This window comes from Poecile atricapillus, chromosome 15 (genome assembly GCF_030490865.1).
Source record: "Poecile atricapillus isolate bPoeAtr1 chromosome 15, bPoeAtr1.hap1, whole genome shotgun sequence".
Lineage (NCBI taxonomy): Eukaryota > Metazoa > Chordata > Aves > Passeriformes > Paridae > Poecile > Poecile atricapillus.
The window spans coordinates 1534756-1558895 of record NC_081263.1 but is presented as its reverse complement, the minus strand read 5'-3'; the positions used below and the strand labels follow the sequence as shown (position 1 = coordinate 1558895).

Below are 24140 nucleotides of genomic sequence, written 5' to 3'. Positions count from 1 at the left end.
CATTAATTTGACCCTACCTCACCTTCCCCCTGAAGGAAAGGAGGCTGAGAATTCCCAGCAGAGCCACATTAGCAGCGAGCTGGGAAATCCCAGAGGTGGAAAACACAGCACAGAGCAGCCCAGGACAGAGCCCTTCCCTCCCCGAGGCCTCCAGCCTTTGCCAGCCCAGGGCAGTTTGTGAGCACTTTCTGCAGGAAGGATGGAAGTGGTGCAGGGAATTCCTCTTTGCGATGCCACAGCGGCTCAGCCCACCTGAATCTTCTGGATGTTCATTTAACACATCCCGTTAGCACTGTTCGATTAATAACGCAGCAAGGAACGCACCGGGCACACCGGGGGTGAAGGCTGGAGGTGCGGGCAGGGCTCTGGGGCCGGGCAGGGCTCTGGGGCTCAGGCTGGAGGTGCGGGCAGAGCTCTGGGGCCGGGCAGGGCTCTGGGGCTCAGGCCGGGGGCCGGGCACGGCTCTGGGGTTCAGGCTGGGGCCGGGCAGGGTACGGGGTTCAGGCTGGGGCCGGGCAGGGCTCTGGGACACGGCTCTGGGGCCGGGCAGGGCTCTGGGGCTCAGACCGGGGGCCGGGCACGGCTCTGGGGTTCAGGCTGGGGCCGGGCACGGTTCGGGGTTCAGGCTGGGGCCGGGCAGGGCTCTGGGGCTCAGGCCGGGGGCCGGGCAGGGCTCTGGGGTTCAGGCTGGGGCCGGGCAGGGTTCGGGGTTCAGCCGCGCCGCTCCGCTGCCTCAGGGCGCTGCCTGCCCGGGGCCGCTGACGGCCGGCACCGCCGCAGCCTCACGGCCACCACTGAGCATGCTCGGCTCCCGCACATCCGCCGGCGCCCGGCGGCCGAGCAGCGGCAGCGGAGCCGGAGCCGGTGCCGGCGGGCTCGGCCCGCGCAGGAAGCGGCGGCGGGGCCGCCATGAACCGCGGCGGGGCGGGGGCGGCGCCCGCCTTCCCCGGCCCCGTGCAGTGTAAGTGCTGCGCCATGCGCGCTCCGGGGCCCGCGCCGCGCCAGCGCCGGGGAGCCGGGGCCTGCCCGGGCCCCGAAACCTGAGTAGCGCATGAAACGGGCGGGAGCGGAGCCCGGGAACCTGGCTGGGGGGCGGGGGGGAACCCGGGAACCTGCGTGAGCGCCGCGGGCGCCGGGCGGCGGGGCCGGACAGCGGCCAGAGGGTGCCGGACACTGGTCAGTGCCCCAGGACACTGGTTAATGCCGCCGGACAGCGGCCAGAGGGTGCCGGACACTGGTCAGTGCCCCAGGACACTGGTTAATGCCGCCGGACAGCGGCCAGAGGGTACCGGACACTGGTCAGTGCCCCAGGACACTGGTTAATGCCGCCGGACAGCGGCCAGAGGGTGCCGGACACTGGTCAGTGCCCCAGGACACTGGTTAATGCCGCCGGACAGCGGCCAGAGGGTGCCCGACACTGGTCAGTGCCGCCGGACACTGGTTAATGCCGCCGGACAGCGGCCAGAGGGTGCCGGACACTGGTCAGTGTCCCAGGATACTGGTTAATGCCGCCGGACAGCGGCCAGAGGGTGCCGGACACTGGTCAGTGCCCCAGGACACTGGTCAGTGCCCCAGGACACTGGTTAATGCCGCCGGACAGCGGTCAGAGGGTGCCGGACACTGGTCAGTGCCGCCGGACACTGGTTAATGCCGCCGGACAGCGGCCAGAGGGTGCCGGACACTGGTCAGTGCCCCAGGACACTGGCTAATGCCGCCGGACAGCGGCCAGAGGGTGCCGGACACTGGTCAGTGCCCCAGGACACTGGCTAATGCCGCCGGACAGCGGCCAGAGGGTACCGGGCACTGGTCAGTGCCCCAGGACACTGGTTAATGCCGCCGGACAGCGGCCAGAGGGTGCCGGACACTGGTCAGTGCCCCAGGACACTGGCTAATGCCGCCGGACAGCGGCCAGAGGGTGCCGGACACTGGTCAGTGCCCCAGGACACTGGTTAATGCCGCCGGACAGCGGCCAGAGGGTACCGGACACTGGTCAGTGCCCCAGGACAGCGATCAGGGGGGCACTGGGCGGTGCTCCGTGGGTCCTGGGTGATGGTCCGTGCGTGCCCGGTAGTGGTCCATGGGTCCCGGGTGGTGGATCTGGGGTGATGGATGCTCCATGAGCAGAGCTCCGGTGATCCTGGGGCATTGCCCGCGCTCCATGGGCGCTGGATGGGTCCGTGTGTCCCCCGAGACTCCGTGAGGCGATGCCGCAGCCACTGGGCGAGTTACCCCGCGGGACCCCGAGCCCTCTGGGGATGCATGCCCGTGTCCCGCAGTGCCCCCGCAGCTCTGGGCAGCAGGATGTCCCTGTGCCACCCGGAGCAGTGTCACCCATCACTGTCCCCCGGGCCGAGCTGACCGTGCCGTGTCCCTGCAGTCCCCGGCAGCACCACGGTGCTGGTGGAGCTGACACCCGACATCCACATCTGCGGCATCTGCAAGCAGCAGTTCAACAACCTGGACGCCTTCGTGGGGCACAAGCAGAGCGGCTGCCAGCTCACCAGTGCCACGGCCGGCGCCACCAGCACCGTCCAGTTCGTGTCCGAGGAGACCGTGCCAAGCACACAGGCTCAGAGCACGAGCAGGACCATCGCCTCCGAGACACAAACCATCACAGGTACCCAAACCTTCACAGGTATCGAAACCTTCCTTCACAGGTACCCAAACCTTCCTTCACAGGTACCCAAACCATCACAGGTATTGAAACCATCACAGGTACCCAAACCTCCCTTCACAGGTACCCAAACCATCACAGGTATTGAAACCATCACAGGTACCCAAACCATCACCGGTACCCAAACCATCACAGGTATTGAAACCATCACAGGTACCCAAACCTTCCTTCACAGGTACCCAAACCATCACAGGTACCCAAACCATCACAGGTATCCAAACCATCACAGGTACCCAAACCTTCCTTCACAGGTACCCAAACCATCACCGGTACCCAAACCATCACAGGTACCCAAACCTTCCTTCACAGGTACCCAAACCATCACACGTATTGAAACCATCACAGGTATTGAAACCATCACAGGTACCCAAACCTTCCTTCACAGGTACCCAAACTATCACAGGTACCCAAACCATCACAGGTACCCAAACCTTCCTTCACAGGTACCCAAACCATCACAGGTACCCAAACCTTCCTTCACAGGTACCCAAACCATCACAGGTATCCAAACCATCACAGGTATCCAAACCATCACAGGTACCCAAACCTCCTCAGGTACCCAACCATCACAGGCACTGCCATGTCACCTGCCAGGTGCCAGCCCTCTGTCCCTGTGTCCCCATCACCCAGCTGAAATAGCAGTTTTCAAACCAGCTGTCATGGAACCAAGGAAATTAAATAGTGCTGCGCTGCCTTCTTGGGTTTGTTATAACAATAGTTGCTTAATTTGCTAATTGAGATACAAGTTCTCTCAGAGAATTGCTCAATCTATTGTGTTGTGGAACCAGCTTGTGCAAATTAATTAAAACTGTCGATACTTATAAAAAATACTGAAATTACTATGCATTTTAATTTTTTTTTGAGAGTGCTCTAGATGGAAAACAGACCCAGAATTGCTGTCAGGCACCCATCCAGACCTTTTTATGTGAGAACACTGCATTCCCTAACATTGCTCCCACAACTAATTGGCAGGAAAAATATTACTCAAAATTTCTGCCTATGTGAAGACTCGAGTGAGGTCCCGATCCTGGAGACATTTAAATAAAATTAGGATTTTGTTCCGTGTGTGAAGGTTTGCCCTTCTATATTTAGTGTTGTTTTATTTTGGTGTGGGACTTGACTAAACCCCGAGTTATTTGACTCTAATTTGGATAGACAGGTTAAGGCAGGGAATCTGGAAGAGCAGTGAAACAAACTGAATTCAGGGCCCACTTCCAGGAATTTTTGTATTATAATCCCTCAACTCACTGTGGGTTTTGGGTGAGTCATTTTTCTGCTTCATATTTACTCGTCTTTAAAATGAGGACAGTTCTATCCATTTGCCCTTTCAGGCTATAGTGTTGTTTAATTGATTTAAAAGCTGCTACTTTGGCTGAGATATTTTCACCTGTTATTCTTGTGAGTAACAGCTAAAAACAGTGGAGTTGAAAGAGGCTGAACTTTTTTAACAATTACAAAAATAATTTGTGGACAACATTTGCCATATAAATCATGATATTTTTTTCTCATTTGGGCTATAACACAAACAGAGTTGAAAAACAAATATACCTTTATTTGGTATTTGGAAGGGAAAAACATTTTTCCTTTCCTCCTCCCCCAGGTAAATAGGAACCCAGGAACAGGAATGTTGCTGGGAAAACAAAACAAAAACAGACTAGAGAATTCATTAAATTAGACAATAATTAGATTTTCCTTTTTATCTGATTAGAGAAGATAATGCTCTCACATGAAGTTTTTTGTGTGTTTAGTTTCTGCCCCAGAGTTTGTTTTTGAGCATGGCTACCAAACCTACCTGCCCAGCGAGAGCACAGAGCCTCCAGCTGCTGCTGTGGTCTCTACACCAAAAGCAAGGTCCAAGAAATCCTCCTCCTCCTCCTCCTCCTCACTGCCACTGAAGAAACTCAGCTGCCTCTACCCAGGTGAGATGAGCATTGTCCCTTCTGCCTTTTCATTTTAACGTGGAGAGCTTTCCTGTGGTGACACACAGGAGATCTGATACCTGCAGCAGTGCTGGAGTGAGTTGCCTCTAAGGGGAAGCATTAGAAAACTCAAGTTCACAGGTGACCTGGTCACTGTTTGAAGTAGATGTGAGTGAACAAGATGAGGAATTAATTTTCTGTTTACAATGTATTTTAAAGAAAACACTGTTGAAAATAAACATGTACAGATTATGGTATTTTTATTATTTTTTCTAGATTTTCCTTGAATTTAATGATGTTTATCTTATTGTTTTCAGGTTGCCAGTTCAAGACTTCCTATGGTATGAAGGATTTGGAACGTCATCGGCGAACGCACACAGGTTTATGTTCCTATATTTTCTTCTGGCTCGGTGTCCTCCTTTCAGCTTTTTCACAGAAGCCATTTTCCTATGAAATAGTGGCTCTGTGAACAGGATGTAGACGTGTCTGTACCTTGTGGTGTTGTCCTGCCTGTTGGGGACATGCCCTGCTCCGGGCACAGCTGTGACACTGGAGCAGGGGAGGTTGATTTGAGGCACGGTTCAACTCCTGAGTGCACACCCTGTGTTCATCAGGGTGCTGGGAGTGCACACACCTGCTTTACTCTTTATATTAAAGCAATTCCATGATTTTAGCTCCCAGTTTTGGAGCTGCACAGGGAGAAGGCTCCAAAGGCTCTGCTGTTTGTTGCAGCTACGCCTGCAGCCTCGTGCCCAGCTCCTACAAACACATCCCTTTCCTGCTCAGCGTTCAGTCCGTGCTCTCTGCTGTAGCACCGCTTCCTCCCCGTGCCAGCCCCTGAGTGTGAGTGCTGCTGTTGCAGGAGACAAGCCCCACAAGTGCGAGGTGTGCAGCAAGTGCTTCAGCCGCAAGGACAAGCTGAAGATGCACATGCGCTCGCACACGGGCGTGAAGCCCTACAAGTGCAAGCACTGCGAGTACGCGGCGGCCGACAGCAGCAGCCTCAACAAGCACCAGCGCATCCACTCCAACGAGCGCCCCTTCAAGTGCCAGATCTGCCCCTACGCCAGCCGCAACTCCAGCCAGCTCACCGTGCACCTGCGCTCGCACACAGGTGGGGTCGTGCTCACATCCATGGCTGTAGGGGTTGGAGGGTCACAGAGGTGGGTTTAGGTCATGGACAGGTGTCCAGATCCCCAAAAGGGATGATTTGAGTTCCCAGGGAGCACCCCTTCAAGCGCCAAATCTGCCCCTACGCCAGCTCAGCTCCAGCCTGAGCTCACACAGGTGGCATTTTACTCATATCCACACCTGTAGGGGTTGGAGGGTCACAGAGGTGGGTTTAGGTCATGGACAGGTGTCCAGATTCCCAAAAGGGATGATTTGAGTTCCCAGAAAGTCCCCCTTCAAGCGCCAAATCTGCCCCTATGCCAGCTCACCGTGCACCTGCACTCACACACAGGTGGGGTCATGCTCACATCCACACCTGTAGGGGTTGGTGGGTCACAGAGATGGTTTTAGATCATGGACAGGTATCCAGACACCTAAAAGGGATGATCTGAGTTCCCAGCAAGTCCCCCTTCAAGCAGATCTGCCCCTACACCAGCTCAGCTCCAGCCAGCACACCGTGCACCTGCGCCCACACACAGGTGGGGCTGTGCCCTCCTCACCTGAGCAGGTGAGCCCTGAGTGAGCACGCTGGTATTTCCAGCAGAATTCAATTTCTATCCCATTCAACATTCCAGTGGCTGGGAAGGGATTTTAGGCTGACCTTTCTTTTTGGCATTTCTCATGTTAAGCAATTGAATTATGCTAAAACTCAAGCTTTAGTTTTGTTGTTTCTTCTATTTCTCCAAAATTAATATTTTTCTTTTCTTGTAAAAGGACTTTCATTTGCTGAAAAGAGGCACAAGAATTTTGAAAGTAGTCATTTCATCCTTGTTAGGTTAGAAAGTGTCATGCACACACCCAATTTTAGAAGAGAAGTAAGACTGGTATGTAGAATGTATTGCTTACTGGAATTAAATTAATAATCCTCTCGAAGGTGAGCATAATCCCCATTGCTCAGAGCGAGGTCATCTTCACAGAATTACTTGTTGAACTAGTCACTAAACATCAGCTTCCTGTTAATTTGAATGAAACTACTCCTAGAATTAATAATCCTATGGTCAGACACAAGTTTTTATCTAAATCCTGGCAGTGTCAGTTAGGGATGGGCAGAAATGGAAAGAAATACAGAGTAGGCCACTCTTTAAACAAACAAAACCAGCATTTGCTATATTATTTTTCATATATTGTGCTACCCTGTATATGAAAATTAAGTCATTGAAATATGAGCTGTGCCTTCATCAGCAAAGCAGATAAAAATTCAGTAGCTGAGTGTGCAGCTGAGGCAGTAAAATAAACTAGATGAACAAACAGTGTATCTTCATTAATAAAGTCTGTTTAATACAGACAGTACACCATGTATCTCAATTATTAAACAGATACAGGGATTAGCACAGTAGGCCACAACTTGATTTGAAAAATATGTAGCTAAACCTATGACATATGTAGCTGGATAAGCAAATTATGCAAAATTATACAGCTCTCACAAACTCTATAAAATATTAACTTCTAAAATAAATCAGCCATTTGCAGTTTGATTATTAAAGAGGATAAATGTGTGTTGAACTAAATACACTTTCTTTTTCCTCCTCTCACCAAGAGTGTCGTAGAACCTAATAACACAACTCTTGCACTTGTTCAAAACAATGCCTACCTACAGACTTCAGGCTCAGGTATTTTAGAGAGCTGTAATTTTAGATTAAAGAAAGAAAAGGGACTAGTTATTTAGTTAGCTTGCTAAGTGTGCTTTGGATTTTTTTTAATGGCTTTAGAACAGACAGCCTGGAATTGATTAGGGATTAGCACAGCTCCAGCTTAACGTGGTTGTGGATATTGTGACACCAATTGTGCCCACAAATGCAGAAAATGCCAGATAATGGTTTTAGATCCAAGCGTGTCAGACCAGGTGATAATCCCGTGTCACCAAATTTCTCTTGGCTCTGAGAGCGCCTTGTGGGTTCAGGACGAGGCAGCTGAGCGGGATCCATCCCAGCAGTGTGTGCTGGTGTCACCTGTGCCTTCTGTTGGCAGGAGATGCCCCTTTCCAGTGCCAGATGTGCCCCGCCAAGTTCAAGATCAACTCGGACCTGAAGCGGCACCTGCGGGTGCACTCGGGGGAGAAGCCCTACAAGTGCGAGTTCTGCGAGGTGCGCTGCGCCATGAAGGGCAACCTGAAATCCCACGTGCGCATCAAGCACAGCATGGAGAACACCCTCAAGTGCCCCGAGTGCGACTTCCAGTGCGGCAACAAGACCAGCCTGCGGCACCACATCCGCAGCCACCAGCCCGAGCAGCCCGTGAAGTGCTCCGAGTGCAGCTACTCGTGCTCCAGCAAGGCGGCCCTGAAGGTGCACGAGCGCATCCACGGCAAGGAGCGGCCCTTCAAGTGCGAGTTCTGCAGCTTCGACACCAAGCAGCGCAGCAACCTCACCACCCACGTCCGCAAGGCCCACGGCGACAAGGCCAAAGGCAAGAGGCACTCGCTGGACAAGAAGGAAGGGGAGAGGCCGAAGCAGGGCGGCTCCAGGCAAGTAGCCAAGCTGGACGCCAAGAAGGCCTTTAAGTGCGACCTGTGCGACGCGTCCTTCGTGCGGGAGGATTCTCTGCGCAGCCACAAGAAGCAGCACAGCCTGTACGGCGCCAAGAACGGCGAGCTGGCTGTGCTGCAGCTCCAGATGGATCCCGGCCGCCCGCCCGGCGCCCCCATCGCCGTCAGTCACCTCCAGGTGCCTCTTCAGGCCGCTCAGGTGTCCCCGTACAACGAGGGGAGAGTCAAGATCATCGTGGGCCACCAGGTGCCTCAGGCCAACAGCGTGGTGCAGGCGGCCTCGGTGAACGTGGTGCCCCCGGCGCTGCTGGGCGCGGGGCAGGAGGAGGTGCTGGGCAGCGGCCGCCTGCAGCTGCTGGGCCAGGTCAGCGTGCTGGCCCCGGCCACGGGCGCCGCGGGGGCCGCGGGGCCGGGGGCAGAGCCGGCCGTGCTGCTGGGTGGCCACGAGCAGGGCGAGGGCAGCGCTCTGCACCAGGCCCTGCTGCCCGCCGCCGCCCCCGAGCCACCCCCCGGGCAGGCCTTCATCGCCAGCTCCGCCATCAGCTGCTCCGACCTGGAGGGGCTCAACGCCCTCATCCAGGAGGGAGCCACCGAGGTGACCGTGGTCAGTGACGGGGGACAGAGCATCACCGTGTCCACGGCTGCTCCTCCTCCTCCCATCTTCTCGTCCTCCTCCCACGGCGAGGGCCCCAAGCAGACCTATTCCATCATCCAGAGCGGGGCCCACACGGCCCTGCTGTGTCCCGCGGACTCCATCCCCGATTAGGCACGGCATGCTCTGGACACCGTTCTCTTCTGGGGCACTGCTGAGCCTGGGGAATGCACAGGACACGACTGAGTGCAGGATTTGTGCTCCAGAGCCAAATACCTTCCACTTCCATGCCGTGTTTGTCTGTACACTGAAGCATCTTGTGTGTGTGAGGAGGGTGTGTTTGTATTTCTGTGCCTCCGTTGCAGTCGGTCTCTGCTCCTGGGAAAATCCAAGCAGCTGTCACCAGTGTCCCCAGGCAGTGGCATCCCCGAGCACGGCTCTTGTGCTGTGCTGCCTGAAAGCAGAAATCCCCACCTTGTGCTGAATTGTTTGGTGCACACACAGGAGAATCTCTGAGCCATTGTGGAGGTTGGATAGCTGAGGTGTCAGTCCTGTGCTCTGTGTCTGGCTGAGCCCTAAGGGAGCGCTGCTGGCTCTGCTGCAGCCCAGGTGAGCTCCGAGGGGCTCTGCTCAGTGCCTGGAGAAATCGGTAGCACCTGGCACTCGAGATGTTTATGCAGAGACCAGATGGTTGTTTTTAGAAAGCAAAAGAATCTTGTCCCTCTCTCAGTAGTAACTAACTTTGTTTAGCAACAACACAAATCATCTCTGGCATGGTGATGGCTGTCAGAGGTGCCTGTGAATTTAAAACAACTGGAAATATATTTTTTACAAACACTACTTACCTTCTGTTTTTATTTTCATGCTGCCTGTTGGGAGTTGCATGGGTGGTAAAAGTGCACTACAGTTTGGGTCTTCTTTTCACATTAAAGATTGAATTTAATTTAAAATTTAAAAAAGTCTTCTAATCTAAGATCTGTCACTCCAGCAGAAATTCAGGTTGGATCACAAGGAGATGGTAATTAATTATATTTATAATAATATTATAAATATTTATATAGTTATAATAAATATTTAATTTTATACTTTAAATATATAAATATATTAAAATAATTAAATGGTAAATATTATAATATATTCATTTTATTTATTTTATATTTATTTTATTAATGGTTAATATTATAATATATTAAATTTTATATAAAATATTTAAAATATTATATATATATATATAATTTATAATTTTTTATGGACATTTCTCTGATGAAATAATTCCAGGCTGTATTTTGAACTGTGGAATTGCCCATGCAAAGGTACCACAAGCTAAAAGCAATTAATTTCCCCATCCTCGGCTCCCATTGTCATCCATAGGTGGTGCCAGAGGCCCAGGGAAGCTTTGGAGTGTGCTCTGCCTCCTGGATGATGCTTCCTGTTTAACACTTCCCTGTAAAAACATTTCAAAATCCAGTTTTTTAAGATGATAACAAAAGCTGGGCTGTAAAAATCTCACTGTCACCTTCAAGAAAAAGCTGCATATATAAAGAAATGCCCAAAGTTTTCTACAAGAGGCAGATCTGTGGCCAAAACATCACCTCACAATTTATGTTAAATTGATAATATTTTGCTCCCTGTTAATTAATTTTACCCTGTTGGTGGTTCCCAGCTGTAGAACTGTCGGGCACCACCAGAATGATAAAACCCGAGGGATTTTGGCAGAGCTGCTGGTTTGAATAATTGAGTTTAATAACAGAATTTATCTGTGCTGGCCCTGGCCAGGAGTCACCTGCAGTCCAGTGCCACAGCTCCGTTATCTGCAGCTGCTCAGAAAGCCTCGAGAACCTTCTCGAGTAGGAAACCAGCAGATCTGTCACACTGCCAAGCCTCACCTTGGTGCTGGGCCTCTGAGATAAACAGGAAAGATAACAGGATGGTGTGAATGAACACACAGGGCTTGCTGCTGCTGCAGCTTCCACCTTGTTGGGCTGATTGCACCATGCCAGCCATCTAGAGCCTTCTTCCTCCCCTGAGAAAAGCAGCAGCTGATAACCAAGGCTCACACCAGGGCAATTTCTTTTCTGTTTGCCCTTCTGATATTCTGGTTTGGTTTCTGGGTATGGCAGTGATGGTCTGTGTGTTTTGGAGCTGGCAGGAGCAGGTTGTTTTAATCTCTTCATACATTCTTCATGTTATCAGCAGAGCCATCCCAGGAGGAGCCTGCTAATGCAGAACAAGTGTCTCTTGCAGGGCTCTCCTGCTCTTGAGCACATGGTAAATAAATGTTCTGCCATGGCCTCAGAGCTCTGCAGCAAGCTGGCTCTTTTCAGCACAAAATATTGGGATGGATTTCTGTTCCTGCTGCCTGGACATCCCCAAGCTCCCCTGGTAAGTTCTGGGCCCAGGAGCAGAGCTCAGTGGTTCCAGTGCTGCTCACCCAGCACATCCCTGGATCCCAGAGGGAAAATCTGGATATCCCACCCAGCACATCCCTGGATCCCAGAGGGAATATCTGGATATCCCACCCAGCACATCCCTGGATCCCAGAGGGAAAACCTGGATATCCCACCCAGCACATCCCGAACTTCCAGAGGGAAAACCTGGATATCCCACCCAGCACATCCCAAACTCCCAGAGGGAAAACCTGGATATCCCACCCAGCACATCCCAAACTCCCAGAGGGAATATCTGGATATCCCACCCAGCACATCCCGAACTCCCAGAGGGAATATCTGGATATCCCACCCAGCACATCCCCACCTCCCAGAGGGAATATCTGGATATCCCACCCAGCACATCCCAAACTCCCAGAGGGAAAATCTGGATATCCCACCCAGCACATCCCTGGATCCCAGAGGGAATATCTGGATATCCCACCCAGCACATCCCAAACTCCCAGAGGGAAAATCTGGATATCCCACCCAGCACATCCCAAACTCCCAGAGGGAAAACCTGGATATCCCACCCAGCACATCCCAAACTCCCAGAGGGAATATCTGGATATCCCACCCAGCACATCCCTGGATCCCAGAGGGAAGGGGAAATGTGGATATCCCACCCAGCACATCCCAAACTCCCAGGGGAAGGGGAAATGTGACTATCCCACCCAGCACATCCCAAACTCCCAGAGGGAATATCTGGATATCCCACCCAGCACATCCCAAACTCCCAGAGGGAATATCTGGATATCCCACCCAGCACATCCCAAACTCCCAGGGGAAGGGGAAATGTGACTATCCCACCCAGCACAGCCCAGGCAGGCTCTGCTCTGGGCACAGGCTCTTTCCCAGTTTCCCCTTTGTGTCCCAGGTTTATGGTGTGTCACAGCCTCCCTCCTCTGGGGATGGACTGGTGCCTGCCCAGAGATCTGGGGTTAAACTGGGCAGGCAGAGTGCAGAACCTGTGTCCATTTCCAATAAACCAGCCCCAGCCCTTGGGCCTTCCCAGCCCTTTGGGGTTTGTTGCTGTCCCTGACGCTGCTTTTTAAAGCCAGACCCAGTTCCACATGAGCTGATCCTCCACCAGGCCTGCTAAAATGTGCTTTTCTCCTGTGCTTTTGTGAGGCAGGAGTACACAACAGGGAAAAAAGCTGAAGAAAAATGTGTTTGGACACCTTTGACTGTGTTTTGGGGAGGCTGGTTCTGACTGACCCCAGTGGGGTTTGAACAGCACTGGATTAAACTTTATCACTGGTGCTGTATCTCTTACGTGGTTTTGATAAAAACTTTAGCTGCTATTTGCATTAAAATGGGAGATTCCTGCTCCAAACCAGCCTCAGGTTGTCCCATGCACAGGGATTCCTGGATATGCCCCAGGAAGCGCTCCTGGATGAGTGGATGGGATCAAGTCCTCACCTCACATGAGGCCTAAAAGCAGCAGGACTTGGCCCAAAGCTGGCTCCTTTGGGAACTGGGGGAAAACCAAACTTTTATTGAATACATGTGGGGCTTGCAATTGAAAAATTGTAATCAAAATATTTCCCAATCATTTTGTTAATGAGCTATTTATTACTGCTGTCATCTGACTGCACTGCAAAGTACCTTCTGTTGCAGGGTTTGAAATGTCAGAGACATGCCAAGACATTTTTTCTCTACAATACAAAGAACTGGGGAAAGGCTTAGTTTTTTTAAAACTTTAGATACCTTTATTCTGTATTTCTGATTCTTTATTTATTTGTGTTTGAAGTCAAAATATAGTCAGTCATCCTTTTTGCACTGCGCTGCTCTGGTGACTGCAAAAATATTTTCTGTGTCCTCAATGGCAAGAGCTCTATCCTATAATTTCAGGAATATTGACTGGCCACTCTAATGGCTTTTTACATCTCCAGCTGGAAAATCTTTAGCCTTGTTATTTAAATTTTAAGAAGGGAAACCAATATTGTTATGAGAAACTGATGTCTGCTGTCACTTACCCAATGACCTTTCATGAGGTGATAAAGGTTTCTATAGTGACCTGAGGAAATGATGGCTCAGGTATCAGCGTGAATTAAAAGTCTGTGGCAGGAAAAGCTTTCTTTTCTCTGTCTCTCAGGTATCCAGTTCTGCCTTTGTCTTTATTCCAGTTGCTGGACATGGAGAAGGACTCATAAAACATCCAGTGTTTGGTTACATGGCTGTCGTTAGAGGCTTCACAATGTTGTAGGGAAGGAAAAACATCCATGGCAAAGCAGAGGTGGGTTTTTTACAAGCTGTGTCCAACAGCCTCGTGTTCAGGGTCTGCTGCTGGAGTGCCACTGGATTCTGTAACCTGTGGGATCAGCCAATTTATTCCACAAGCCTCAGGAGCTGTGTTTGCCTCTCTAAAACCAGGAATTATCATTTACTGCAGGCAGCTTTGACAGAGGTGTCCAAGTTCCTCGAATCAGACCTTGTGTAAACTTTAATTCTGAAAGTGAAAGCTCTTGGTTAATGAGAGTGGCTGCATTTTGTAGGTAAAAGTTGAGCATGATCTGGGAAATAATTAACTGAGGGCCCAGAGAGTGTTTTAAGATATTTTAATTTGGTTGGTGTGTTTTGGTTTGGTTTTGTTTTAAAGACACACTGATGCTTTTCTGCTTCTTGTGCTGCTGAGTGAAGCAAGCTGTTACCAATGTCTTCCAGTTTATGAATCCTGATGTGAGACACCTAAAAAAGCCGTGGAGAAACCTCCAAGGTTTTCAGCTTGAGTTTCCCATTGATGTCTCCCAAAGTGAAGGACAGCTGATAAATCTTTGTGCTGTCTGTGCTGGCAGCGTTTGAAATAAAGGCTGGCCCTGGATCCTGCTGCCCTGAGCTGTCAGACAATTTTCCATCCTCTTGCTGGCCAAGCCCTGGGCCAGCAGAGGCAGAGCAAGGCCAGCCCTGAGCCCTCACCTCCCTCTGCCTGGTGCTTGTATTTGTGCTTTCTAAATGTCAGACTGAAAGAGAAAATCCAGCCCACCCCTTCTCCTAGCACAGAGCACAGCTTCCTCCTCCCCAAGTGTGTCTGCACTCCCTGCCTTTGGCCATCATCGATGATTCTATCAGTAATATCAGTACAGGCTAGATCAATTCTGTCAGTATTTTAAACTGGAGCTGTGCTGCTGGATTCCCCACCTGGAGAAGGTGCCCTGGAAGGATAATGTGAGCATGGGAATAACTTGGATACCTCAGTGATGAGCGAGATGCAAATTCCCAGCTAGATCCTGCAGATAGTCACATCTCCTGATGGCCCAGAGGAAAATTTGAAAGAACAGGAATGCATAAAGCTCAGCTGCATAATGCATAGCAGTCATAATTAATAGATTAAAGTCCTTTGTGAAACATGCTTTTTTATTCTAATAAAGGGGACTACAAATGGTGACACAGTTTTAACAAAACAGCAATGTGAGATGCCATGTTAGAGTTGTAAAGCTAAAGAGGTGATAAAAATGTACCTAGGGTTTAAATTTTTACAAGACTGATGTAAGACTTATTACCTTAAATAGCAGCACTCTTCCTTGTCTCTGGGCACCTTGGATCATTCTGGTTCTCAAAGTACATAAAATTGCTGGGGCATTATTAAAAACTGACCAATCCTTGCTGCTTAGTCCCTCCTAAAAAGTTCAGGATTCATCCTGTGAATCACTTTGCCTTTAACAATGTTAAATTTTGCTGTTGTTGTAAAATCATGGAGATCAGCCATTGATAGAACTTTAATTGGCTGGGGATGTTCATGATTTTTTCCTTTAAAAAAAAAAAAAAGCCTGCCAGCAAAATTGCTTTTTGGTGATGACTTGGCTTGAAAAGTGCTCTGCAGGGGCCCATTCCCAATTGATTATCTTTCACAGCTAATAGCTTCAAAGGCTATTTGCTGGACAGTCCAGTTTTACATTTAAATGTAAATCTCGATAGCCTTGACAGACTGATGATCAGAGAAAAGAAAGGTAAAACCAGTAAAATGGGTGTACAGCTGGTATAACTTTCCCCAGCTCCTCCAGGCAGGGGCAGTTGGAGGGAAATGAAAATGGTTTCAGTCTGACAGAGCTCTCTGGAGGGGATGGAGTGGAAACTTCTGGAAGGTGCAGCAGGGATGAGCTGGGAGCTCAGGTGACTGACACCATTCTTATTCCACCCTCCCTGGCAGAAAAGGTGCAGAAGGAATTCCTCAGCTCCCAAACATCTCAGCAGCTGTGAGGAGGTGCCTTTTTCCTCATTTTTAATCTTTGTTGCCGTGGAAACAGAGCACTCACCGCTCCTTTTCACTGCCTGATCCTCAGGGCCAAACAAGTCCAGAATTTTCCAGACTTCCAAAGGAAGGGAAGGGAGAATGTTCAGTGCAGAACCCATGGAGAAACTGGAGATCAAGGAAAGAGTGTCTGAGGAAGAGAGGGAGGTGGTTCCAGGGGTACCTGGGGATGAGAGTACAGAAGTGTTTGGGGGACTGGGAAATCACCCCTTGTCCTCTGCTCTGATTTTCCCATGGATTTCTGGAATCATCTACATAAGGTGGAGAGGAGAAGAGAATGTTTTTGATTAAATTCAATTTAAATTCCACTCCAGTGGCACAATATTCCTGTGCAATGGAGTAGAGGGCATCTAAACCTTTTTCTTTTTTCTTCTTCATCTTTTATTTTTCTTCTTTTTTTGTTGTTGGGGTTTTTTATTGGGTTTTTGTTTGTTTGTTTTGTTGTTGTTTGGGAGTTTTGTTTGTTTGAGTTTTGTTGTTGTTGTTTGGTTTGGGTTTTTTTTTGTTTTTAACTTCTACAGCTCCATAAATCCTCTGCACCAAATCCCAAACTCCCTTAGGAGTGCTGTCCAGCACATTGATAATGGCAAAATGGGATCAAAGCCAGGCAAAACCCACCTGCCTTTTATTTGTCCTTCAGGGCAGCACTGTAAATTACCAATGATGCCCCCAGTGAAATCATATCCTCCTTCCAATACCAAATTCAAAAAAGTGCACAGAACACATTTAACAAAAATTTTCACTTCTTCCTCCTTCCCCTGCCAAACTCACTCCCCCATTTCCTGACTTGCTCAGGATGCACAAAGCCAAGGAATCAGCAGATCCAGAGACCCCATCAGCAGGTGGGGAAGGTTTGTGCCATGGCAGAGCTCAGGTTTTGGGATGGTTCTGAGCCCCGTGGGATGGGCAGGACTGGCACCTGGTGCAGGATTTTGAGGAAAACCCCTCCAGGTGGACCCAGGGATGAAATCCCAGCTGGATCCTGGCAGTGCCTGAGCCTCAGCTGCTGCAGAGCAAAGTGTTCAAATTGGAATTCATCCTCTTTTCCTCCCCGTGTAGGTAAGTCTTTAATAATAAATCCAGTTATCAATCCAGTGGCTATGAAAAGAGAGGATCCATAAATCCATGGATAAAATCCATGGGCAGAAATACAAGTTTCTGTCTGTGTTAAGCTCTGAATAAATTATCCATGTGGCCACTGAACTTTGCAGTGATCTTTCCATTGACTTCAGGTCAGATCCCTCCTTAAAATCTGCTTTGTGAAATGACTGGTGCAGAAACCAGAAACAAGCAAAAAAAAAAGAAAACTTTACTTGTTCTTTCACCTTTTGGCAGTTTCCTGCTCTGGGTTCAGCTTTTACAGATTTATTCCTTTGGCCCATTCGTGCAGAACTGGTCAATTTGCATGTGCAAATTTCTGTTCTTTGCCCTGTCTCTGTTCCATTGTGTGAGGTCAGTTTTTGCATTTGGTAAATAGAAATACTTTGTATTTGGAGAAAAAAAACTGGGCCACGCACACAATTCTTCTGTTTACTACAACCAACAGCAAGTAGTACAAAAAGAAATAAATAAACAAACCTGTTCCCCATTAAATCAATATTAATTCATGCAGAAAATCCACCTTCATCAAAGGTTTTCCATTTTGTGCCTCTCCATGTTATAAAGATGTTCATTTCTTTAAATCCCAAGGACAATCATTATTTTAGCTCATGTTTAGACACAGAGACTCTACCATAAAATGAAGAACATTCCTCCCTTCTGCATTGTTATTAATGGGAAAACATCTACAAAACAGATTTTCCTCGAAGGGGACTTCCCAAAAACTTCTACATTTGTAACCATGTAAGTGTCATATAGAATTTAAACATTGAGTATAATTTACTGTATTCACACTGGGTAAGAATCTGGGTGTTGATTACTTTCCTGTGAGCTGTTTTTTCTGCAGGAGCACGGTATCACTGTGGCAATCAAAGCAGTTTGGGGCATGGGGCTGTTTAGCATCCTGCTGATGAGTTATGCCATCAATACCAAACTGATTTCCAAGATAAACCCAACTGAGGCATAACAAAGCCCAAGTGATGGCCAACTGTGCTTATGTGATCATCTTACAGTGGTTACACAGCTCTGAGCTGCTTTTATCACCGGCCTGGTGATGCATTTATTGTGGGCTTTGCAGAGAAAAGGATTCAATTAAAAAGGCATCGTGGTGTTATCAGCCAAATTCTTCAGCTCAGCTCCTGGTGGTTAAACGAGTTACTCAGTTTACACTGAATGAATGGAAGAAAAATGGGGGCAGGAGCGATTTGTTAGAAAAGCAAATGAATTTGGGTACAGTGGCAGGAGGAGGACGTGAGGCCCCTGGGTGAGCACATCATCTCCTATGTACAAACAGCTGCTAATCTTATCAATGCAAAGATGCCTCCGTGCTGCATTTAAAAGCAAGCTGCCTTTATTCCAGCTCCCAGTCCATTGAAATCTGCTATAAATACCGACTTTATAACACTGCCCCAATGTATAAATTGCTCAGTTCAAAAGAAAAGCTTTTTTGGAGGAAGGGGGGAACGGAGTAAACTCGGTGCTGTAAAAGCTAAGTGGTTTTATTGGCACTTTAAAATACCCTTTTCTGCTGGATTCTATCAGCTCTGATTATATATAACAACACTGGTTATGTATTAAAAATGTGTGTCAATAGTTCTGGTAGCACTGTGATTTGTCACTTGTGTGCCAGAGGTCCCAACAGGCTTCGTTCACAGAACCTGGCCATGGCTCAGAGGGATGGCACAGGGGGATGTGTTTGGCTGGTAAATTGATAACTGATAATTAGTAAGTGTCCATCTCAGTGATTTAAATAAGAAACTTCACCTAAATGCCAGTGCAGGCTGCACTTGCACACCTCTCACAGCCCTTTCCTGATGCCAGCAGAGAAGCTCAGGCTGCCACAGTGCAGGAGTTTGTCAATCAAATGATGAATTAAACCTGGAGTGAAGAATAAGGACAATTCCTGTTTACACAGGCCGGCTGCTCCGTGGTTTAATTCGTGCCCATGAACTGCTGCTCCCCAAACACCTCTGCCGTGGCAGGTAAAGCTGTATCTCACTAAAAGGTGTTAAACCCTGTGTTTTCCACTGCTGACCTACTCAGAAGCAGCAGATCTGGTTTTTTGTGTGTGAGTACAGCCAGGATGGAGCCACTCAGACATCTCATCTCGCCTAAACTCCCTAAATAAGCAGCACTGAAAGCAAGCTGTATCCAAATCGCTTTCCCAGAGCAGTCAGGCTTTTCAAAGACCGCTTTCAAGCCAGGAGTGGATATAAAACAGGGAATAAAGCTCCCCTGCGCTGGACACGAGCAAAGCTGTCCTCAGGCAGCAGGTGTGGAGCCTGTTCTGTGCAGGGAGGGCAACCTCTGCTTTTCAGCAGCTTGTTCTGCCTGTGTGTGAACTCACAGGCTGGGAAATGAAACATCCCCCAGGACAGCTCCCTCTTTGAATCCTCTCAGCTGTGTCCTACATAAATTACGGTGTGCTGAGACTGGAGGAAGTAATTTAATGCTGGAATTCTCCAAAGGCTCCGACTGCTGGTTTTGCTGAGGTGTAGCTGTGTTCTGCATTATAGATAAACAGGGACTTTTGAAGACCCCCACCCCCTTCCTCGTGGTCTCCCACAGGAGTGAGATCAGTGAGGTTTTGTTGATAATTGCTGAGTACTCGGTGCTTTGGTTTCTTTTCAGACCGTCCTCAGCTGAAGGCCAAGCCCAGAGGATCACCCAGCTGCTCGTCCTGGGTGAGCTGCTTTGGCCACAGGTGGAGAACATTCCCTTTCCTCCTTCTCTCTGGCTATTCCAGCTCCACCACTCCCCAAAGCATCTCAGCTGTATCCCCCATCCTGACACTGCAGGCACGGAGCAGATCCTGTGTGAGGAGCTGCTGCTCCCTGCTTTGGTCCCCTCCTGGGGCAGGGCACCGTGTGCTGCCTGCAGCTGTTTCTGCAGGGCTTGGCTGCTCTGATCCATCTTCCTAAAGAAAATGCTGTTATTCTGAGTGCCCAAAGCTCTTGTGCTGTGCTGTGAGCCAAACTTTCAGAGCATCCAGGGGACAGCAGGAGCTGCAATGTTTGGAACTAGCTGGGTGAGCTCCCAGCTCTGGGACAGAACCTCCTGCCAAATATCAGCCCTGGCTGATACCACTGAGTCCTCCTGTGGATGGGAAACTTGCAGGATTATCACTCTAGGGTGATAAAAGTGGCCCTGTTCTATTTATAAAGCACCTACTGCTCTTTCAGTGGCGTACAAATAGAAGGTAAAAGAAATAATCTTTTGAAAACATTTTTGTTTGAAAACTCCTTTTATAACCTTGCAGTCCAGAGTGATGGGGACAGTCACAAAGCGTTTTAAGGCTGCTCACATCCTGCCTGCTCTCTCTGGGAAGCAGTTTTCTCTGGGGCTGAGTCACAGCAGTGTCAGCTTTGAATCGCCCTTTAGAAGTTTCTCTCTCTGCATTGATACACAGCAAAGTTCAGCTGAGCCTGGAGCTGGGCTTTGCAAACCCTCCCTGTAAGACAAGAGATGTCTCATTCGCCCTTCTTTCACTCACTGCTCGCTTTAGAGACACTGCTTTTTAGTTAAAAAAAACCTAAAAAAATTAGTTAAAACTGTTAATAACTGTAGGGAGAACTTCTATTTATTATTGTTATTCTGAAACAGGTTTGGTTATTTTAACAAAAGTTCTCTGAACTTTGCAAGCTGCCTGTTTTGCCTGGGTACCCAGGAGGATGCCGAGCTGCCCGGGTCTCTGGGTACCCAGGAGGATGCCGAGCTGCCCGGGTCTCTGGGTACCCAGCAGGATGCCGAGCTGCCCGGGTCTCTGGGTACCCAGCAGGATGCCGAGCTGCCCAGGTGTTTGTGGCTGGGCTCTGGTGAGGAGCAGCAGGGCTGTGCCGCTCCCGATGTGTCACATCCATCCCCTGGAGTCCCCAGCCACTTCTGGGAGCAGCCTTAAGATGTCACTGCCTGCCTTGGCCGCGGCCGGCAGCAGCAGGAAATGGGCTGTTATTTTTAACACATCTCCCCCTCCTCCGGGGAGTGACAGACAAGGTGCTGATGGCAATTGGCTGCTCTTACAGGCATTAATTAACTCGGCTAAAAGTCCCTTTAGTTTCCATTTCCTCCTGCGGAGCTGCAGCGCTGGGCAGCGCCCGGAGAGCAGCGAGAGCTGTCCGGATGGGGATGGGGATGGGGATGGGGATGGGGATGGGGATGGGGATGGGGATGGGGATGGGGATGGGGATGGGGATGGGACTGGGCTCGGCTCTGCCCGATCCTGCTGCTCCCAGACACCTTCCCTGGCAGGGGATCCGACTATCCCAGCTCCTTCCTGGCAGGGATCCGAGTATCCCAGCTCCTTCCACCCCTCTCTTCTCCAGCCCTGCTGTTTTTCCAGGTTTCACCGCTCTGCGCTCTCCCTGCTCCTCCTGCTGAGCTGCTGAACCTCCCTGGGCTCACCTTGTTCCCAGAGTTTCCTTGTTCTCTCCTGCTTTCCCAGAGCCCAATCCTTTTGTTCTCTCCTGCTTTCCCAGAGCCCAATCCTTGCTGGAACGCATTTCTTTGGGGCTGTGATGGTTTTTTGTGTCTGTACTGAGAGGGGATGGCTGCAGCTGCACCCCTGAAATGTTCTGAGCGAGGGTTGGGTTTTCCTGCTCCAGGCCAGGTCAGGTCCCTGCAGCTCCTGCTGCCCTGGGTGCTGCAGGGAGATTTCTGGGGAAATAAACTAATAAATAAACCCTGAGAGTCAGTAACAGCCTGGGACAACCTTATTTCCCATCCAGCAGGCTGCTGGGACTGGCTGCAGGGCTGGGCAGTGCCAGGTCTGCGGTAAAACCCACAATGTAAACAGCGTTAATTCACATTTCATTTTCCATCTGCAGTGGGGTGAGAGTGCAAAGCCAGGGATGGTTGGTGACCTGTGCACAGCCCACAGCTCCAACCCTCTCACTCCTGCCAGATCCTGTCCGTGCCACCCTGGCCAGAATAAGAACAACCACTGACAACCTCCAGTGATGGTTAAACGGAATCTGCAGCGTCCATCGTGCTGACACCCACAGAGCTGGGAGTGCTGCCAGAGCTCTCTGTGCTTGGGAAGTCCTTGGGCACTCCAAGGAGTTGAACTGAACATGGAATTTCCACTCCAGTGCATTCAGAGATGCTGCATGTCCCCTGAGCATCTGGCACTGAATCAAGGTGAAACTGGGAAAGAGGTTTGACTTTTCATCTCCCTTTGCCCATATTTACAATTGTTAGATATAGAAACACAAATCTGTATTTGAATATTTAAAATCTATAAATATATATATAAATATAAAATATTTCTAGAAAGAAAATTATGATTTTTAAAATATTTTGTCAGATGTTGCAGTTGGAGTTTTCCCTGCCCTGTTTCCTGCCCAGCCAGTACAACGCAGTAGGAACAACTATCTCTAATTTACCCATAGGAATAAAATCAGTGTATAAATTCACATTAAAGCATACTTCCCTGTACAAATCTGTGACAAAACCCATCACATCTGCTGCTCCAGGATATTATTTTTGCTATTCTACCAACTCCTCCATCCTCTCTCACAGAAACTTTTTTTTCTTTATCATTCCACCACTGCCTAATTTGGTCCTGGTCTGCATTTTACTTCCTTACCATTAAAGTTAAAATTACCATTAAAATTAAAATGATTTAATTTTAACTGGTGGCTCCTGCAAGAGCTCTCTGTTCCTGCAGAGCTCAATCCCAGCAGGACAGGCAGCAGTCCCCAGCCAGCAGCTGAGGTGACACAAGTGCCATGGGCAGAGCCATCAGCCCACAGCTCAGGTTTGTCCCTCCCCACCTGCTGAGGATTCCCAGCACATTTATCTCGGCAGGAAACGCTGCTGTCTGCCAGATTCCCAGTTCCCTTTACTGGGAGACCAGTGAGGGGGAACTGGGCACCCCTTTAACAGCGCTCATTAATTAGGAATATAAGTGAGGATGAAAAGAATCGCTTTCGTGTCGTGGAGTGAAACGTTAAAGGGTTGGTGTTAAACGTTTAGATCTTCAAGAAAACAATGTTTCCACATCTTATAAAATTTATGGCTTTAAAATAAAACCAGTAATGGCTGGTAAACAGCAGAGTGTGGAAGAGCACAGCGAGGGAGGGGGTGCTGGCTCTGGGCTGGAGGAGAGCTCTCTGATTCAAGGTTTGCTACTCGACCATGGTTTCATGAACCTTTTTGTGACCTCGAGCAAGTTACTCCCATCTCACTATTCTTCCATTTCCTTTTTCTGTAAAATGATATTAATAGCACTTCAGCTGCAGAGCAGGTTTATTGTACAAGGCTTAATGAATGTTTGTCTCCCTGTGACTGAGATTCTTTCCTGCTGGAGGCAAGAATTTTAAGCAGGTTGATTAAGTAGAAAAGGTCTCTAACTGAAGCTATTATTAAAAGCAGAAGGAATTATTTCTTAGGGAATTTTTAATCTTATGTCTATTACAATTGTCAAAATACAGGAGCTTTAGTTCCTCTGTCATTTAGCAACTTTGGTTGTGTTTCTGCCAGAAATTCTGCTAGGGGATGCTCTGAGTTTTGAAATTATCCAAGGCAGACCCAGCTAAACTTCTTGCTCTGAGGAGCAACAGTTGCAGAGTGAGAAAATGCATCACTCTATCTGTGTGTATCACTACACCCAGAGTTCTGGAACAGCAGGAAAAAGGAATTTTGGGGTGTTCAGACAGATCCAGTCCTCCTCCCTAAGGCTGTTACTGTGATGCTCTGAGACCTGAAGCTCTGAGATGTGCACAGCTTGGTGTTTGCAAGGAGCAAACTCAAAAAGGCTGTGCTGGCCTTAGAACACCAAATCAATCCAGGAGGAAGCACCAAAGGCAGCTCAAGAACACCCTGAATGCCCCGAGGAGGCAGCAGCACCCAGCTGTGCTCACCTGTGCTGGAAACCCCAGCAGCATCCCAAACACCTTGGGCTGGAAAAGAAGGAGGATTCCCACCCTCACAGGGTGCCCAGAGCTGTGGCTGTGCCAGGCCACCCCTGAGACCCCCATCCACCAGCCCTGCCAGCTCCAGAGCTGTGTTAGAAATGAACCTCCTGCCCCACCAGGGAGGGCTCATGACCAGGAGCAGCTCTATGAGTTTAATCTCTGCTCTGTGGGTGCCATGAAAAGCTTGGCAAGAATTCCAGCAGTGGCCACAGCGAGTTGCAGAGCACCATGGTGGGGCAGGGATTATAAAGCTGCTGCTGGTGGCCAGAGACAAAAGATGGGATGTTTCAGGAGTTAGGCCCAGTAGCATCCACACTGTTGCCATTATTACACAAACACAGCTTAAAGTCCTTGTCTTTCTCCCTGATGCGTTAAAAGCAATAAAAATCGGGGACAAGTCTTGGGTTTTCTCAGAAAATGGAGTGGCTGGAGCCTCTTTAGAAGCTGTGGGATGTAATTTTGTTAATAACTGCAACTTAGAGCCGAGAAAACGAGTTCACTTGTTAGAACTGAAATGGCCAACAGAGGCTTTGTAAAACTCACAGAGAGAGAAAACACAGGGGACTCTATAAAGGAATATTTTGCTGTGGGAGCAATGGGTTTAACACAC

The 24140-nt window shown here is 49.3% G+C and overlaps 1 protein-coding gene across 1 annotated transcript; it reads left to right on the top strand.

Annotated features, from left to right (window-relative positions):
- Nucleotides 1–801: 801 nt before the first annotated feature.
- Nucleotides 802–9680, top strand: ZFP64 (ZFP64 zinc finger protein). The gene is made up of 6 exons (XM_058850899.1): nucleotides 802–961; nucleotides 2378–2617; nucleotides 4423–4593; nucleotides 4911–4973; nucleotides 5456–5707; nucleotides 7732–9680. Exons 1-6 carry the CDS (start codon nucleotides 910–912, stop codon nucleotides 9012–9014), a joined length of 2061 nt encoding a protein of 686 aa, XP_058706882.1. The 5' UTR covers nucleotides 802–909; the 3' UTR covers nucleotides 9015–9680.
- Nucleotides 9681–24140: the final 14460 nt, after the last annotated feature.